We start from the raw sequence: 14,570 nt of genomic DNA, 5'->3' as shown, positions 1-14,570 counted from the left end.
TCTATTTCTCAAACTAGAGACTATAATGTACTTGTCCTCTTGCTTAGTTGTGCACTGGGCCTCCCACTTCTCTTTCAATTCTGGTTAGAGCCCGTTTGTGCATTTTTCTGAAGGGAGTAGTATACACCGTTATAGGAAATCTTCAGTGTCTTGGCAATTTCTCACATGGAATAGCCTTCATTTCTCAGAAAAATAATACTGTCGAGTTTTAGAAGAAAGTTCTTTTTCTGGCCATTTTGAGAGTATAATCGAACCAACAAATGCTGATGCTCCAGATATTCAACTAGCTCAAAGGAAGGCCGGTTTTATAGCTTCTCTAATCAGCACAACAGTTTTCAGCTGTGCCAACTAGCCTTTGTCTTTAAAGACGATGAGCCAACACAATGTACCATTAGATCACAGGAGTGATGGATAGAGGTGTGTGTATATATATATATATATATATATATATATATATATATATACACACACACACACACACACACAGTACATTGAGAAAGTATTCAGCCCCTTTGAACTTTGACCTTTTGCCACATTTCAGGCTTCAAAGATATAAAACTGTAATTTTTTGTGAAGAATCAACAAGTGGGACACAATCTTGAAGTGGAACGAAATTTATTGGATATTTCAAACTTTAACAAATAAAAAACTGAAAAATTGGGCGTGCAAAATTATTCAGCCCCCTTAAGTTAATACTTTGTAGCGCCACCTTTTGCTGCGATTACAGCTCTAAGTCGCTTGGGGTATGTCTCTATCAGTTTGGCACATCGAGAGACTGAAATTTTTGCCCATTCCTCCTTGCAAAACAGCTCGAGCTCAGTGAGGTTGGATGGAGAGTGTTTGTGAACAGCAGTTTTCAGTTCTTTCCACAGATTCTCGATTGGATTCAGATCTGGACTTTGACTTGGCCATTCTAACACCTGGATATGTTTATTTGTGAACCATTCCATTGTAGATTTTGCTTTATGTTTTGGATCATTGTCTTGTTGGAAGACAAATCTCTGTCCCAGTCTCAGGTCTTTTGCAGACTCCATCAGGTTTTCTTCCAGAATGGTCCTGTATTTGGCTCCATCCATCTTCCCATCAATTTTAACCATCTTCCCTGTCCCTGCTCAAGACAAGCAGGCCCAAACCATGATGCTGCCACTACCATGTTTGACAGTGGGGATGGTGTGTTCAGGGTGATGAGCTGTGTTGCTTTTATGCCAAACATAACGTTTTGCATTGTTGCCAAAAAGTTCAATTTTGGTTTCATCTGACCAGAGCACCTTCTTCCACGTTTGGTGTGTCTCCCAGGTGGCTTGTGGCAAACTTTAAACAACACTTTTTATGGATAGCTTTAAGAAATGGCTTTCTTTTTGCCACTCTTCCATAAAGGCCAGATTTGTGCGACTGATATACGACTGATTGTTGTCCTATGGACAGAGTCTCCCACCTCAGCTGTAGATCTCTGCAGTTCATCCAGAGTGATCATGGGTGAGTGATGCATCTCTGATCAGTCTTCTCCTTGTATGAGCTGAAAGTTTAGAGGGACGGCCAGGTCTTCGAGATTTGCAGTGGTCTGATACTCCTTCCATTTCAATATTATCGCTTACACAGTGCTCCTTGGGATGTTTAAAGGTTGGGAAATCTTTTTGTATCCAAATCCTGCTTTAAACTTCACCACAACAGTATCTGGGACCTGCCTGGTGTGTTCCTTGTTCTTCATGATGCTCTCTGCGCTTTAAACGGACCTCTGAGACTATCACAGTGCAGGTGCATTTATACGGAGACTTGATTACACACAGGTGGATTCTATTTATCATCATTAGTCATTTAGGTCAACATTGGATCATTCAGAGATCCTGAGAAACAGAGAGGTAAAGCCGCTCAGGTGTGTGTCTAAAACCTGGTGCAGGTCGGATCCGTTGTCCAGAAACATGAGAGGTTTGAAATGTAAGACCGCACTCTGGTTGGTATTTTGTTGAAATCAAAAAAGCAGACAGACTTTTTTTTTTTTTTTTTAAAGCCCGTGGTGTGTGAAACACACTCAAAAGACTTACACCCGGTGCATAAAAAAGTGCACACACGCAAACGTGGACACACAAAAAGTGCACAAGGCGTACACATGGCCCTCCTCCGAAGAGGAAGGGCCCTGACCCTGATCCCCCGGGGCGCGAAGCTCCTGACAGGGACTGAGGTACTCACTTTGGTCCACCCAGCCAAAGCCGGGCAGACCCCATTCTTCAGGGGGACTGCCGAAACAGCCCACCCCGAGTACTAGGTGGGGCTCCCCCGAAGGGAGACCCCATGGCAGAGGGTGAACTAAGCCAAAAGGCCATATCCACCCCCAACCTTACAGGGCAGGCCCGAGGACCTACGCCATCCAAGTCGTGCAAGTGCTCAACCAAATGGGACAAACGTAACACACAACAAAGAAAAACAGAGTGGGGAAAAGGGAAGTGGAGAAGTGCAGGGTAGTGCCTAAGTGCAAGACCTCAGCAGGCCCCCCGGCCAGGAATAAAAAATTCCTCTGGTGTTGGCCAAAAGGCCCACCCCAAGAGGCAGGTGCTTGAAAAAGTGTGATGGTGCAGTGACCAAGGTGCCACAAAAACTCAGGTGAGCTGCCCCTCACCAGTGAGATTGAGGCACCCCTGGGCTGCCACCCCAGGGGCACATACACCACGGGCTCTTTCGGTCTCAGCCCCTGGCCAGACCCAGTGTAGCCCTTCCTGTCAGGAGGCCAGGAATGCAGACAGCTCAGGGAGAGCCCAACCTCAAGGTATAGAAAATGGCCCCCTTCTAGCCAAATTCACCCAAGAGGAAGGGCCCTTCCCCTCACCATCCGCACTCCCACCAATTACATCCAGGAGCAGTACTAACCGTGGTCGCCCGGCTTTCCCACTCCCTTCAAACTGACAGGGGCGGACCCATTCAAATCAGGAAGGCATTGGAACCATCCGGCTTTCTCTGGTTTGGCCTACTCCAGTCCCCCGGTTGTTCCGGGGCGCCCTGGTTAACTTCGGCCACCACCGATACTAACCTTCCGGTTCCATTCCAACACTGATAAGAACAGATACTACACTTGATCTTAGCCAAAAGGCCGAGAAGTAGCAAGAACCTCTGGGACATTATGTTTTGGTCCATCTGATGCCACCAGGTTGCACCTCAGTCTGTTCAGCTCAGTGATGCCCTGGTCCAGATCTGTGAGGAAATATCCCAGTACACAACCCGACTCAAAAGAAGCATGCCTCGATGTTGTCAGACATGCACACAAGCACATGGGGGCCATACAAACTACTGAGTACCACTTTCAGTTGCTGCAATGAAATTTCAACAAAATGGACTAGCCTGCTGCATATTTTTTCACTTTGATTTTTGGGGTGTCTGACTTTAGCCCTCTGTAGGATGAGAATTTTAATTTCCATTAAACAATGTGGCATCCTGTCGTTCCTAACACACTCCCCCGTCCATATCCGTATAGATATCCATCATGATATTTTTCCTCATTGAGATTTGATGTGTTTTCAAAGTGTTCCGTTAAGTGTGTGTGTGTAATGATATTTGCACGGTGCTCATCTTTAAATTAGACAGTCACAGAAATTCATTCAATTGGATATAAAAAGACAATTCTTACTTGTGATGAAGTTCAGCTCTTCCTCACTGGTTATGCTGAGTAAATCTGCCCCCTGGCTTTTACAAGACACATAGGCCTCCTTCCACCTGAGGCTAGACTGGATATTGAACTGGTAGCATTGCTGCAGTGTGGAGTTTTCTGTCCAAGTATGATTACAATCAGGCACTTAAACATAAAAAGAAAAGCAACATTTTAAAGATCATACAGCAGAATCTATGGAAAGGCTTGGTATCATAAATCATGACTTGTGACAACTGTAAGACAGATGGAATCACTCATTAGGCAATCCCAAATGCAGGGCTTGTCAAAATTTCTTGTTACCATTTCACCAAATGCATTGCAAGAAAACAGCGAACCGACAAATCTAAAAAGGACCGGTCTTCAAGCATTACGCACAGTGGTAAACACCTGGGTGCGACCTAATGTGAGGGGTGTGATTATATTAGGCAAAGTTTCACTTTCTCCAAGTTGCTATGGAAAGTTTTCATTGTTTTTCGGTGCTGCCCACTGGTCTATCCACTGTTAATATGCACACACAACTAAAGGCCATCAGACTGCCACAAAAGACTGGCAGACTTCTCCCAGTTATAGAGAGTTATACACAATAAAGCAGTATTAAAACTAAAACTTTATAATATTATTTTATTCTTTGATGCAATGGCTGAATTAGTTTCTTTTTTTAGGGTTTCTTTCTTTTCATCTGGTTATCCAGACAGCAAGTCTGTTTTTCCAAAAGAAAAAGCTCTCTTCCAGATGTATCGGTTTACAGGGCTGAGGCAAACCATTCAATGCTGACAGGGGTGTTTAGGATGAATATCTTTCATTTATGAAAAACGTGTCCAAAAAAGGAAAATTCAATTTGCTGTAACTGCTTATAAAGTGTGAGCTGATGTTTTGCTTCAGCTTGTTAGTGTATTTAAATCTGCTATTACATCTACATCGCCCAGACTGACAATGCTGCTTTTAAAAAGGTGCCCCTGTGCTCTTTCATCCAGAGTGGTGTGTTACTGGCCAGATCACCAGGTGAAAAATAGGAAAAAGCCTAAAAAAGAAAAATACAGCCAACACATCTAAAACCTTGGTAAGCTGCAATATATGACATTTTTGGTTTTGGGTGTAATACTGCTTAACTGCAGCCTCCAGCATACATCAAGTAGATGGGCTTGTTTAGGTGGATCGGAATGTCCAATCCGGTTTGCACTTTCGGGAAACTGTGCCTATGTGTCTAGTGATCGCTTCAACAACGGACAGATCTCACAGAGGTTGTGGAAATCTGGCTACAGATGGTGTGGATGAGATTTTGACAGCCGAACCATTTTTATTGAAAAAAAAAAAAAAAAACACACACACAAGCATATGTATAGATCTGTTCTCCTTTGACACATTCTCATCTAACCCAAAATGGCAGTAATAAGTGTTTATTTGTTTGTGGATTTTTATTTTTAAAGTGGATCAGGTTGAGTTTGGGTTTATAGATGCAGTCCAACCCTCCACTACAGTACACGGCTTTTCAGGAAAATCTTTCTAAATCGAATAATCTCTACAATTAGGCCCTGAAACAATTTAGTAGAGGTATGAATACTTATTTAACACCTGAGCTCAGAGATCAAAAAATATATATACTCAATAATCAAGAATATTAGCTGTGGTGTCTAAAACCTGATGTGTATGCATTCAATTTCGTACTTAATCACAGCGCCTAAACCATCACAAAATTATACCAAATAATACAAAATTATAAAGTCCAATATAGTGCATTAGGGTGGATTTGATTTAAATCACAATTTAAATCATGATTTAAATCACTAGTAAAAAGACTTGATTTAAATCATATTTTTAAAGAGCAACTGTCATCTCTGTCCTGCAGCGGCTCCTCCTTTGACCCGCTGTTGTCTCACGACAGTCCCATTCACTTTAATGGGACTGCTGGTAATGCGGCAGTGACACAAGGTGAGGGACGTGGTGGCAGCAGGTGAGTAGATGCCCACTAACAGTCGCTGCCATGATGGATCTGATATGACAGGTGTTCTTTAAATGCAAGAACTCATTCTTGCTGGTAATGTGAACTTGTGTGAATGCATCAATGCAGTGCATGTTATCTCAGCTTGCAGAGCTTGGATTCATTACATGAGCTTACCAAAAATGTAAATATTGCAGAATATACAGCCTCATGCTACATAACTAAGCTCCATTTCATGCTTAATAAACTAAATTATTAATGCATCTCAAATGGAAAACTGTCTTTAGATAGATTTTTACTCCAAATTATTATTATTAAAATAAATTTGCTAAAAATAAAAAATAATAAAAATCCGATTTTTTTTTTAGATTTAAAAAAAAAAAAATCATTGATCTTTATCCAACCTGTAGTGCATAATCCATATAGTGCATAAGCCATACAGTGTAAAAAGGACTCTCTTTAAAATGATTGTAAAAAAGGTAAAAATTTTTTTCCCATACTATACCTGCTCTGTGCAACGGAATTGCACAGAGCTTCCGCAAACCTCCTCTACTCCGCTCACCCACTGGTGTTCCTGGCCCCCACCTCTCTGTCCAGTGCCCCCGTGGAAAGCTGCTTCCCATGGGGGCACTCAAGCGGACCCACTGCTGTGTCCATTGACACAGACAGCAGGACTCGGCCCATTCCCCCGCTCCCTCGTCACTGTCTTTGATTGACAGCACTAGGAGCCATTGGCTCCCAGTGCCCCAGCAAAGCCAACAAGACCCAGAAGTGAGGGGAGAGAAGAGCTGCAGACATGTACGATCGAATGAGGGCTCAGGTAAGCAAAAGAGGGGGGTTGAGGGGGATGCTGATACCTAAACATTTTTTTAACCCTAATGGAAGGAATGCATTAAGATAAAAAATGTTTAGGCTTTAGAACCACTTTAAAGCTACACAATTTGGGACATTATATTTTAGTAATTTAGTATTATTTGGTATAATTTGTGATAATAATATACAAGAATAAATTGCGCTAGGACATAAAAATATCAAACGTATTGAAAGGAAGTGCAAAAAGAGTCCACAAAGAACAAATGAGCAGCAGACACAATGTCCTCTTGGTAAAGGATGATCAGAAATTCAAAATCGGTTAGCCGCGCTCAGAGGAGATACAAAGTTCTAAAAACGATCCCCCAGTGAAGATAAATCAATCAAAAACGTGCTGTCGGTATAGCCACCACCAGGAAGGTATAAACATGCAGCCTCTTACCAGATGGACTAAAGGAGACAGCATTCAATCAGGCTCAATCAAAATGAAGCGGACTTCTGTCACAGAACAACAGACGAATCCAGCCAGGTGGCATAAATATATCATACAGAGGTGTATGTCCAGGGGAATGGACCCAACATATAAAGTAGTTCCTCGTGATAAAAGTGAAATGAGAATATCATTGCGCAGACATCCTTATGAAGGCTTTATTAAACACGCCCCCTGATGATGTCAAGTGTGACGAAACATGTTGGGAGGAGCTTAACCACATGATGCTGTTATGCTGCTGGAGGTCGGCCATGTTTTTGGATGAGAAACAGACACACGTTGTTTTTACTACATGCTTTTTATCTTTGGATATAATGTGAGTACCCTGTGTGCAGAGTTTTATCATATGTTTAATAAAGCCTTCATAAGGATGTCTGCGCAATGATATTCTCATTTCACTTTTATCACGAGGAACTACTTTATATGTTGGGTCCATTCCCCTGGACATACACCTCTGTATGATATATTTATGCCACCTGGCTGGATTCGTCTGTTGGTCTGTGACAGAAGTCCGCTTCATTTTGATTGAGCCTGATTGAATGCTGTCTCCTTTAGTCCATTTGGTAAGAGGCTGCATGTTTATACCTTCCTGGTGGTGGCTATACCGACAGCACTTTTTTGATTCATCTTCACTGGGGGATCGTTTTTAGAACTTTGTATCTCCTCTGAGCGCGGCTAACCTATTTTGGATAATTTGTGATAGTTTAGGTGCTGTGATTAAGGATAAAATATAAGGGTATGGCCTCAAGTGAGAGGTTTCCTGTGTGTGCTGTTTGCTCATTAAATGGATACTTCAATATCATCGATGTGCACCCAGTTTTGTTCTGGCTTTACAGTGTGGAACGGAGGCAAGCTTTTGGTCTTTGGCACCTAGCTGTGCTGCAGGACAGAGGAGCTTTGTGGGATGCTTTAAAGCTGTAGTGCATATTTAGATCTAAAATTTGTATATATCTCACCTGGTTTCATGCAGTATCCCCATTTCCCATCAGTGTCAAAAATTCCAGAGGTAGAGCACCACTCGCGATTTTCATTGGTGTCAGAGATACAGTCATGGTACCAAGTCCCATTCTTCAAAAAGGGAAATTCACAGGGCTTTCCATAGGAGTTTCCTCCAGTAGTATACACAGCTGAAAAAGCAGAAATAAAAAAGTGGAACCAGATTTTCCATATAAAATAAAGAGGATCGCATGATTTCCTGGCAATAGCACAAACTAAAAGTAGGAATTTGTTAGGGCTGTGCTCATTCTTGAGAACTATACAGGAAAGACCTATGAACATGAGCAGACACTGTGCACACCTCCTTAAAGCAGAACTAAACCCATTTAACATTTTCAAAAAAAAAAAAAAAAGTTAAAGTTACATTCCCAGCACATGCTGGGGGTGTAACTGTCACATTGGTTGTGCACTCAACCAAACTGTTAAACCATCAAATGGTGACATAATTGATCACATGTACAGCATTGTGACAGAGGCTAAACAGATGGCAGTTTCCCTGTCTGAAACCGATAGAAGGGTTTAGTTCTGCTTAAAGTTTGCCATTTTATTTAAATGTACACTGCCCTCAAATTGGGAAAATATATTTCAATTTCATATTTAAAAACACTTTCATTTCCTGTCCTAAAGGCACAACAGGAAATTAGAGGGAATTACTCAAAAGTGAAGGGAAATCCCCTCTTAGGCAGTCATGATGCCATAACGTCATGATGTCATCTTTGGCTTGTCAGCAAGTGCTATAAAGAAGCCTAGATTTTTTTTATTATTACAGCATGGCATATTTCGCTCAAAAAAAAAATAAAAAAAATAAAATGTATCTAGCAATGCCGACATGCAATTGCTTCAAGGGCAGTGTAATTTTTTTCACGATTTAATTACATTTAGAAAGCTAAGTGGACATTGTGAATTATACTGTTCGAAAAGTTCCACCTCTAGATACAACGCTTGACAACAATCGTTAAATGGAACACAAATTTCCTGACTTTTTAAATATACGTATTTACTCAGAGATTGGACAGACGTCTACCACCCTCTATAACAAGAGGACCCAACAGCGTTTCTTGAACCATTTTCCCCAAGGACAGAAGCAGCATACATGCAGCCAACACCGTATTTCACCCTTTTCATCGAGCATCTGAAGAGCCTGTAATCAATTCCAAAGGGTAACCCTAAAACAGGCTCTCTGAAAAGGACAAGCCAAGGTTTTCAGCCAAACTGGGTCTGAATATATGAGCTACTCTACAAAGCTCGGTGTGAACCTTGAAACAAGGGTGTCCAAACTTTTGACCTTCCTGGGCCACATTGGAAGAAGAGAAATTGTTTTGAGCCATACATAAAATACACTAACAATAAGGATGGCTGATGAGCAGTTCCTTATGTGGCTCTCAGCAGGTAGGTGCAACTGCCGGGCTTGTTCACTATATTGACATGTCACCGATGGCTGCACCCATTCAAGGCTCTCTACACAGGCAGCTATTCCATGCAGTAATTGCTGCTGGATGCAGACAAAGTGCATACAGCAATAATCACTGCGGTAGTTGCTGGCTGTGCAAAGAGCTGCAAATAGGTTTGGTTGCCTGCAAACTGTCATTGTAGTGAATAGGGCTGGCAGCCGTACCTACCTGCTGAGTGCCGCAGGAGGAACTGCCGCTACAATTCCAGCGGCCCTATTCGCTAGTGTGAATGTAACCTATATATGTGCTGTGTGGGAAGGTTGGGGGGTTGTATGTGGGGGTGCAAACTAAATCAGCAACCCCCGCTAAATACAGCCATGCAGCATTTACTTACCTGGCGACCAAGCATTCCCTGCGGTCGATGCTATTGCAAACAGGCATCCCTCCACATGTGCATTTGCCTAGCTTTTCAATGTAGGCTGCCACGGCTGCTATGTTTGCACGGCATCCCAAGGATCCCTTCAGATATGCATGGGTCAGGCTTCTCTGTGCCAGCCTCCATGGCTGCTATGTTTGCACAGCATTCCCATCATCCCTTCAGAAGAGCCAGAGCCACATGCTAGACTCTCCGGGGTCGAATGTGGCCTGCATTGTACCCAGGCCATCACCGGGAACTTTTTTTATTTTTTTAATACCGTGTTCATTTGCTTCAGAGTCCTGAAGAAAGCAAAACAGAGGGCACATCTACAAAGCAGATTGCTGAACTTTAGAACTATGACGGGGTATCATTTTTAAACAGCAATATGGCTGCAGTAAGGCCATAATATTAAGGCTTAATAAATATACTCCTTCAATTTTTTTTTCAATTTGTAAATCCAAGATAAGTATAACATACAGCATCATTAAACACTGTGTGATCACAACCCCTCTGCAAAATCTCTGCAAAGCAGAAACACATGGACCCAACCTAAAGTCAATTTAATCGGTCTGGTTTGAGAGTAATGCTTAACATATTAGATTACAAACTATTTTCATAAGCAAACAAAGCCTACCAGAAACAGAAAGCAAAACGTTAATGTGGTTAACTTCCTGTGTTGAATAAGGTTAAGTCTTAACAGTATATGCAATAAGGTATTTCATTTGCAAGTTTTAAGACACCACAAGTCAACTAAAGTTTTAGATATCACCCGGTGCATTGTGCTCTATGAAGCCATGCACTTCAAATAATACATTACCAGGTAACAAAAAAACACCAATTAGTAAAGAAAAGCGCAACTTCACCCAAAACTGAGGTGTTCATTCCGGGGAGTATTATTTGGCTAGATGACCTAATGGTTTTATGCCTTTCTCAGACACTCTGGGAAGATCACCCACATTTATTTTTTCTCCAGGCCCCTCGAAATGCATCTACATAATATGAAAGAAGGGTGTTGTGGGGGCTTCATCATCATCATGCTGAATGTCAGCACTCTGACAGGAATGTCTCACCAGTAGGGTCCCTGCATGAAATAAGGAAACCGAATTTGCCAGCTAGCAGGCAAAACTGGAGAGAGCTTTTAGAGGGGAGTGGACAAGATCAATTGGTCCCGTTATGACCAATATAAAAAAAAGAAAACAGCTTACAAAAGGGATAGCGACATAATCAGTATACGTATGCTAATATGTGACTCGGAGAGTTTAACCTAAAACTGAAAACCAACCTGAGACAAATCTAAAGTTGTTTGGGGCTTAAAAAAAAAAAAAAAAAAAAAAGTGTGTTACTCTTACGGGTAACGTCTTTTCCAGGAGTCTTTCAGGACAGCCACCTCTGAGAGACCTTGGCTCCTCCCTTCTCAGGAAACACTGCCTCAACCATGTAGATTTAAACCCCCTGTCAGCCGGTGCCATTCAGTTCTCCAAGAGTACCTCTGGCCAGCTGGGGAGACACAGACATATCATACAAACCTCCATTCTTCTGATTGTTTTATATCCAGACCTTCCTCAGGTAGGTAACGGTGCTGTCCTGAAAGACTCCTGGAAGGCACGTTACTGAGTAACTCTTATTTTCCCTCCTCATCTTTCAGAACAGCCACCTCTGAGAGTATAAGCAATTACTTACCCCTAGGGTGGGACCACCACTTGAAGGACTTTGCGCCCAAAGGCCTGATCTTTAGCAGACAACAGGTCCAGCCTGTAGTGCTTGGCGAAGGTCAAAAACTGGACAAGGTTGCTGCCCGACAGATCTGCTCTGGGGTAGCACCAGCTCTCTCCACCTGAGAAGTTACCACAGCCCTAGTGGAATGTGCCCCGATACCTATGATGCCCCGATACTGGGACCTCCTTCCCGCTTGAAACATAGGTCTGGCTAATGGCGAACCTAAGCCATCTGGCTAAGGAACTCTTAGAGGCATTATAGAACCCTTTCTAGAGCCAGCAAATAGAACAAAGAAGGAATCAGGACGTTCTAAATTCCTTCGTACGATCCATGTACTGAAGAACACACCTAATATCTAACTTATGATACACTCACGGGATTGAAACAGAAGTTGGTAAAACGATTTCTTGGTCTCTGTGAAACTTCAAGGCCACTTTTGGTAAGAAGGCCCAATCTGTCCTAAACACAATGCGATCCGGAAAAACCTGCAGAAAATGGAGCTCTAACAGAAAGAGCTTCCAGTTCACTAATCCTTATGACGATAGTGATCGCAACAAAAAAAAAAAAAAAAACCTATCGCACAAGTCTTTATAGTTTTTAAGAGAACCTGTAGAACCACGGATATAGCCCACATAGGAAAAGGGGATTGCTCACTGGTCTCTGCCTGTTTAAGGCCCTAAAGAATTGAACCACCTAAGGGTTTTCGGCTATAGATCCTTCTAGACACTTACTGCCAAGACTTGACTTTTTAGGGTGCTGACCACTAGACCTTTATCTACCCCCCTTTGCAGAAATTCCAGCACTGCCACTGGGCTGCCTACATCCAAGGAGCTCTCTGTGCACAAGCTGTTAAACCGCTTCCAGGTCTTAAGGTAAATTGCCAGCGTTTCCTTTTTCCTGCTATTAAGCAGAGTCGCCACCAAGTGATCCGAAAACTTGTTGCCTTTCTGCAAGTCTTCCTCAGAAGCCAGGCTGCGAGATTCCAGTGCTCCACCTGGGGACAGGAAACTGGGCCCTGAAAAAGAAGGTCCTCCCGAACTGGCAGAATCCAGGGGGTTCCACTGCCAGACCCTTCAGGACTGAAAACCACGATCACGGTAGTATCTTCCTTCTGAAACGTTCTCAGGACTGCTGATATTGGTACAGATGGGGGGGGCATAGCATCTGGGGTAATGTCAGCTCTGAGCAAGCACCCCGTCTCACCTGGTCAGGGAGAAGAAAAGCTGCGTTTTCGTATTCTGCCAAAGGGTAAACAGATCCATGCCCGACACCCGCCATCTCTGAGTGATTAACCTAAACACGTCCTGATTGAGGGTCCAGTCGCCCTTAGGGTTTTTCTGCTCAGGAAGTCGGCCAATTGGTTCAATTCTCCTTTCAGGTAAACCGCCGACAGGGAGAGCGCCTGGGCTTCAGCCCACTGAAGAACTCCTTCTGCCAGAGCCCACAGAGGCTTGCTCCTTGTCCCCCCTTGTCGGTTGACATAAGCCGCTGCGGAATTGTCAGAGCGGACCTGCACATTGTGTCCTTATAGTTCTGTCTGGAAGGCTCCGAGAGCCAGCTCGATTGCTCTCAGTGCTCTCCAGATTGAAGATTGCCTTGAATCTTTGCTCTTCCAGGAGCCTTGCACCAGTAGGGGGTCCAAGTGTGCTCTCCAACCTGTGCCACTTGCGTCCGAAGGAACGACTCTGGACACTGACGGAACACATAAGAGATCCTGAGAAAGGTTTGAGACCCTTCTCCACCACCAGAGGGATCTCTTTACCTGTATAGGTACACGCACTAGGGAATCCAGAGAGCGCTGAGTGTTGTCCCACACCCCCAATGTGAACAGCTGTAGAGGGCGGAAGTGAAGTCCCGCCCACTGTACCACCAGGATTTGCGGCCGTTAGCGAACCCCAGTGCTGAAATGGCTTGTCTTACCAATATAGGCAGACTGCTCTGTAACAGGCTCATGGCTCTGTCTATCTTCTGACTCTTTTCCAAAGAAAGACCTTCTGAAGTGTGGAATCTAACTCGTAGCCCAGAAAGGTGACCTTTTGTGTGGGCACTAGACTGGACTTTACCAGATTCAGGAGCCACCCCGGGCTCTCCAAGAATCGTCTTGACACAAGTAGGTCCCTGGACAACTGTTCCTGAGAGGGGGCAAACAGGAGCAGATTGTCCAGGAAGGCAATATCTGAAATGCCACTGAGCCGCAAGTAAGCCAAGGCCTCTGCCATACAAACATGAATCAGTGCAGCACAATAAGCATGAACACATCAATAAAAAATGGATGATAGTAAAAGCCCAAAAGTCCCTTATTAGAAGGAAGATCGTATAACAAGTGAGGTAATGAGTCCAGAATCCACTTCAGGTGATGAGCCTTCAACTCTTATCAAGCTACTGCGCTCGTCTCAAGATTAGACACCCTTCCGATATGGGAATGTGCAGGTAGGCGTATCTTAGGTCTATCGAGGCCATGAAGCAGTTTGGGGTAAGGATAGCCCTCATCGAGAAGATCGAATCCATCCTGCATTTTTTGTAAGCAACTGAGGCATTTAGATTCAGGATAAGCCTGAACTTGCCTGAAGGTTTCCCTACAATGAAAAGTTGGTAATAGAACCCCCCGCCTATCTCCTGTGGTGGAACTTTCACCACGACCCTCTGCTCCTCCAGCTCTACCAGGGAGGAAAGTAAGGCTGACGCCTTTTCCATGCATCTTGGTAATTCAGTGATGAACATCCTGCACGGAGGGGGGGGCTTGATCACTCCAAATGATAACACCTCCTTACGATCCCCAAAATGAACTGACTGGAGGTGACCACTTCCCACTGTGGAAGGAAGGTCCCCAATCTTCCTCCCTCCCACCGTGTTCAGCTCGTCATTGAGTTTTCTTGGTCTCCCCCTCGGCCTCTGCCCCTTTGGCCCCAAGATTTCTTCTGCCCCTCATGCCTTGGGACAGAAATTTTATTCTGAGGGTAAGACCTATTTTTAAAATGTTCATTGCGTCCACACTTGACAGGAAAGGATTTTTTTCCTGTCTGATCCAGCACAGTCTCCAAGCCTGGCCCTAACAGGTGGTCCCCTGTAAGGGGAATCATGCAAAGCTTAACCCTGGACCCGCTATCACCCTGCCAAGCCTTAAGCCTCCTTGCTGAATTGGCCAGGGCTGAAGATCTAGCGGACATGCGTAC

General features: G+C 43.7%; 1 protein-coding gene across 1 annotated transcript in view; it reads right to left on the bottom strand.

Moving 5' to 3' along the window:
• LY75 (lymphocyte antigen 75) overlaps nucleotides 1–14,570 on the bottom strand; it is a 237,303-nt gene that overhangs the window by 149,412 nt on the left and 73,321 nt on the right. Inside the window, exons 3-4 of the mRNA XM_082260091.1 lie at nucleotides 7,833–8,003; nucleotides 3,617–3,781 (exon numbers count right to left, since the gene is read on the bottom strand). Coding sequence (XP_082116217.1) covers nucleotides 3,617–3,781; nucleotides 7,833–8,003 — 336 coding nt within the window. The remainder of the gene's footprint in view (nucleotides 1–3,616; nucleotides 3,782–7,832; nucleotides 8,004–14,570) is intronic.

Source organism: Pelophylax lessonae, assembly GCF_965119305.1.
Source record: "Pelophylax lessonae genome assembly, chromosome: 6".
NCBI lineage: Eukaryota > Metazoa > Chordata > Amphibia > Anura > Ranidae > Pelophylax > Pelophylax lessonae.
The sequence above is the reverse complement of the archived record's forward strand: the minus strand, read 5'-3'. Positions and strand labels throughout refer to the sequence as shown.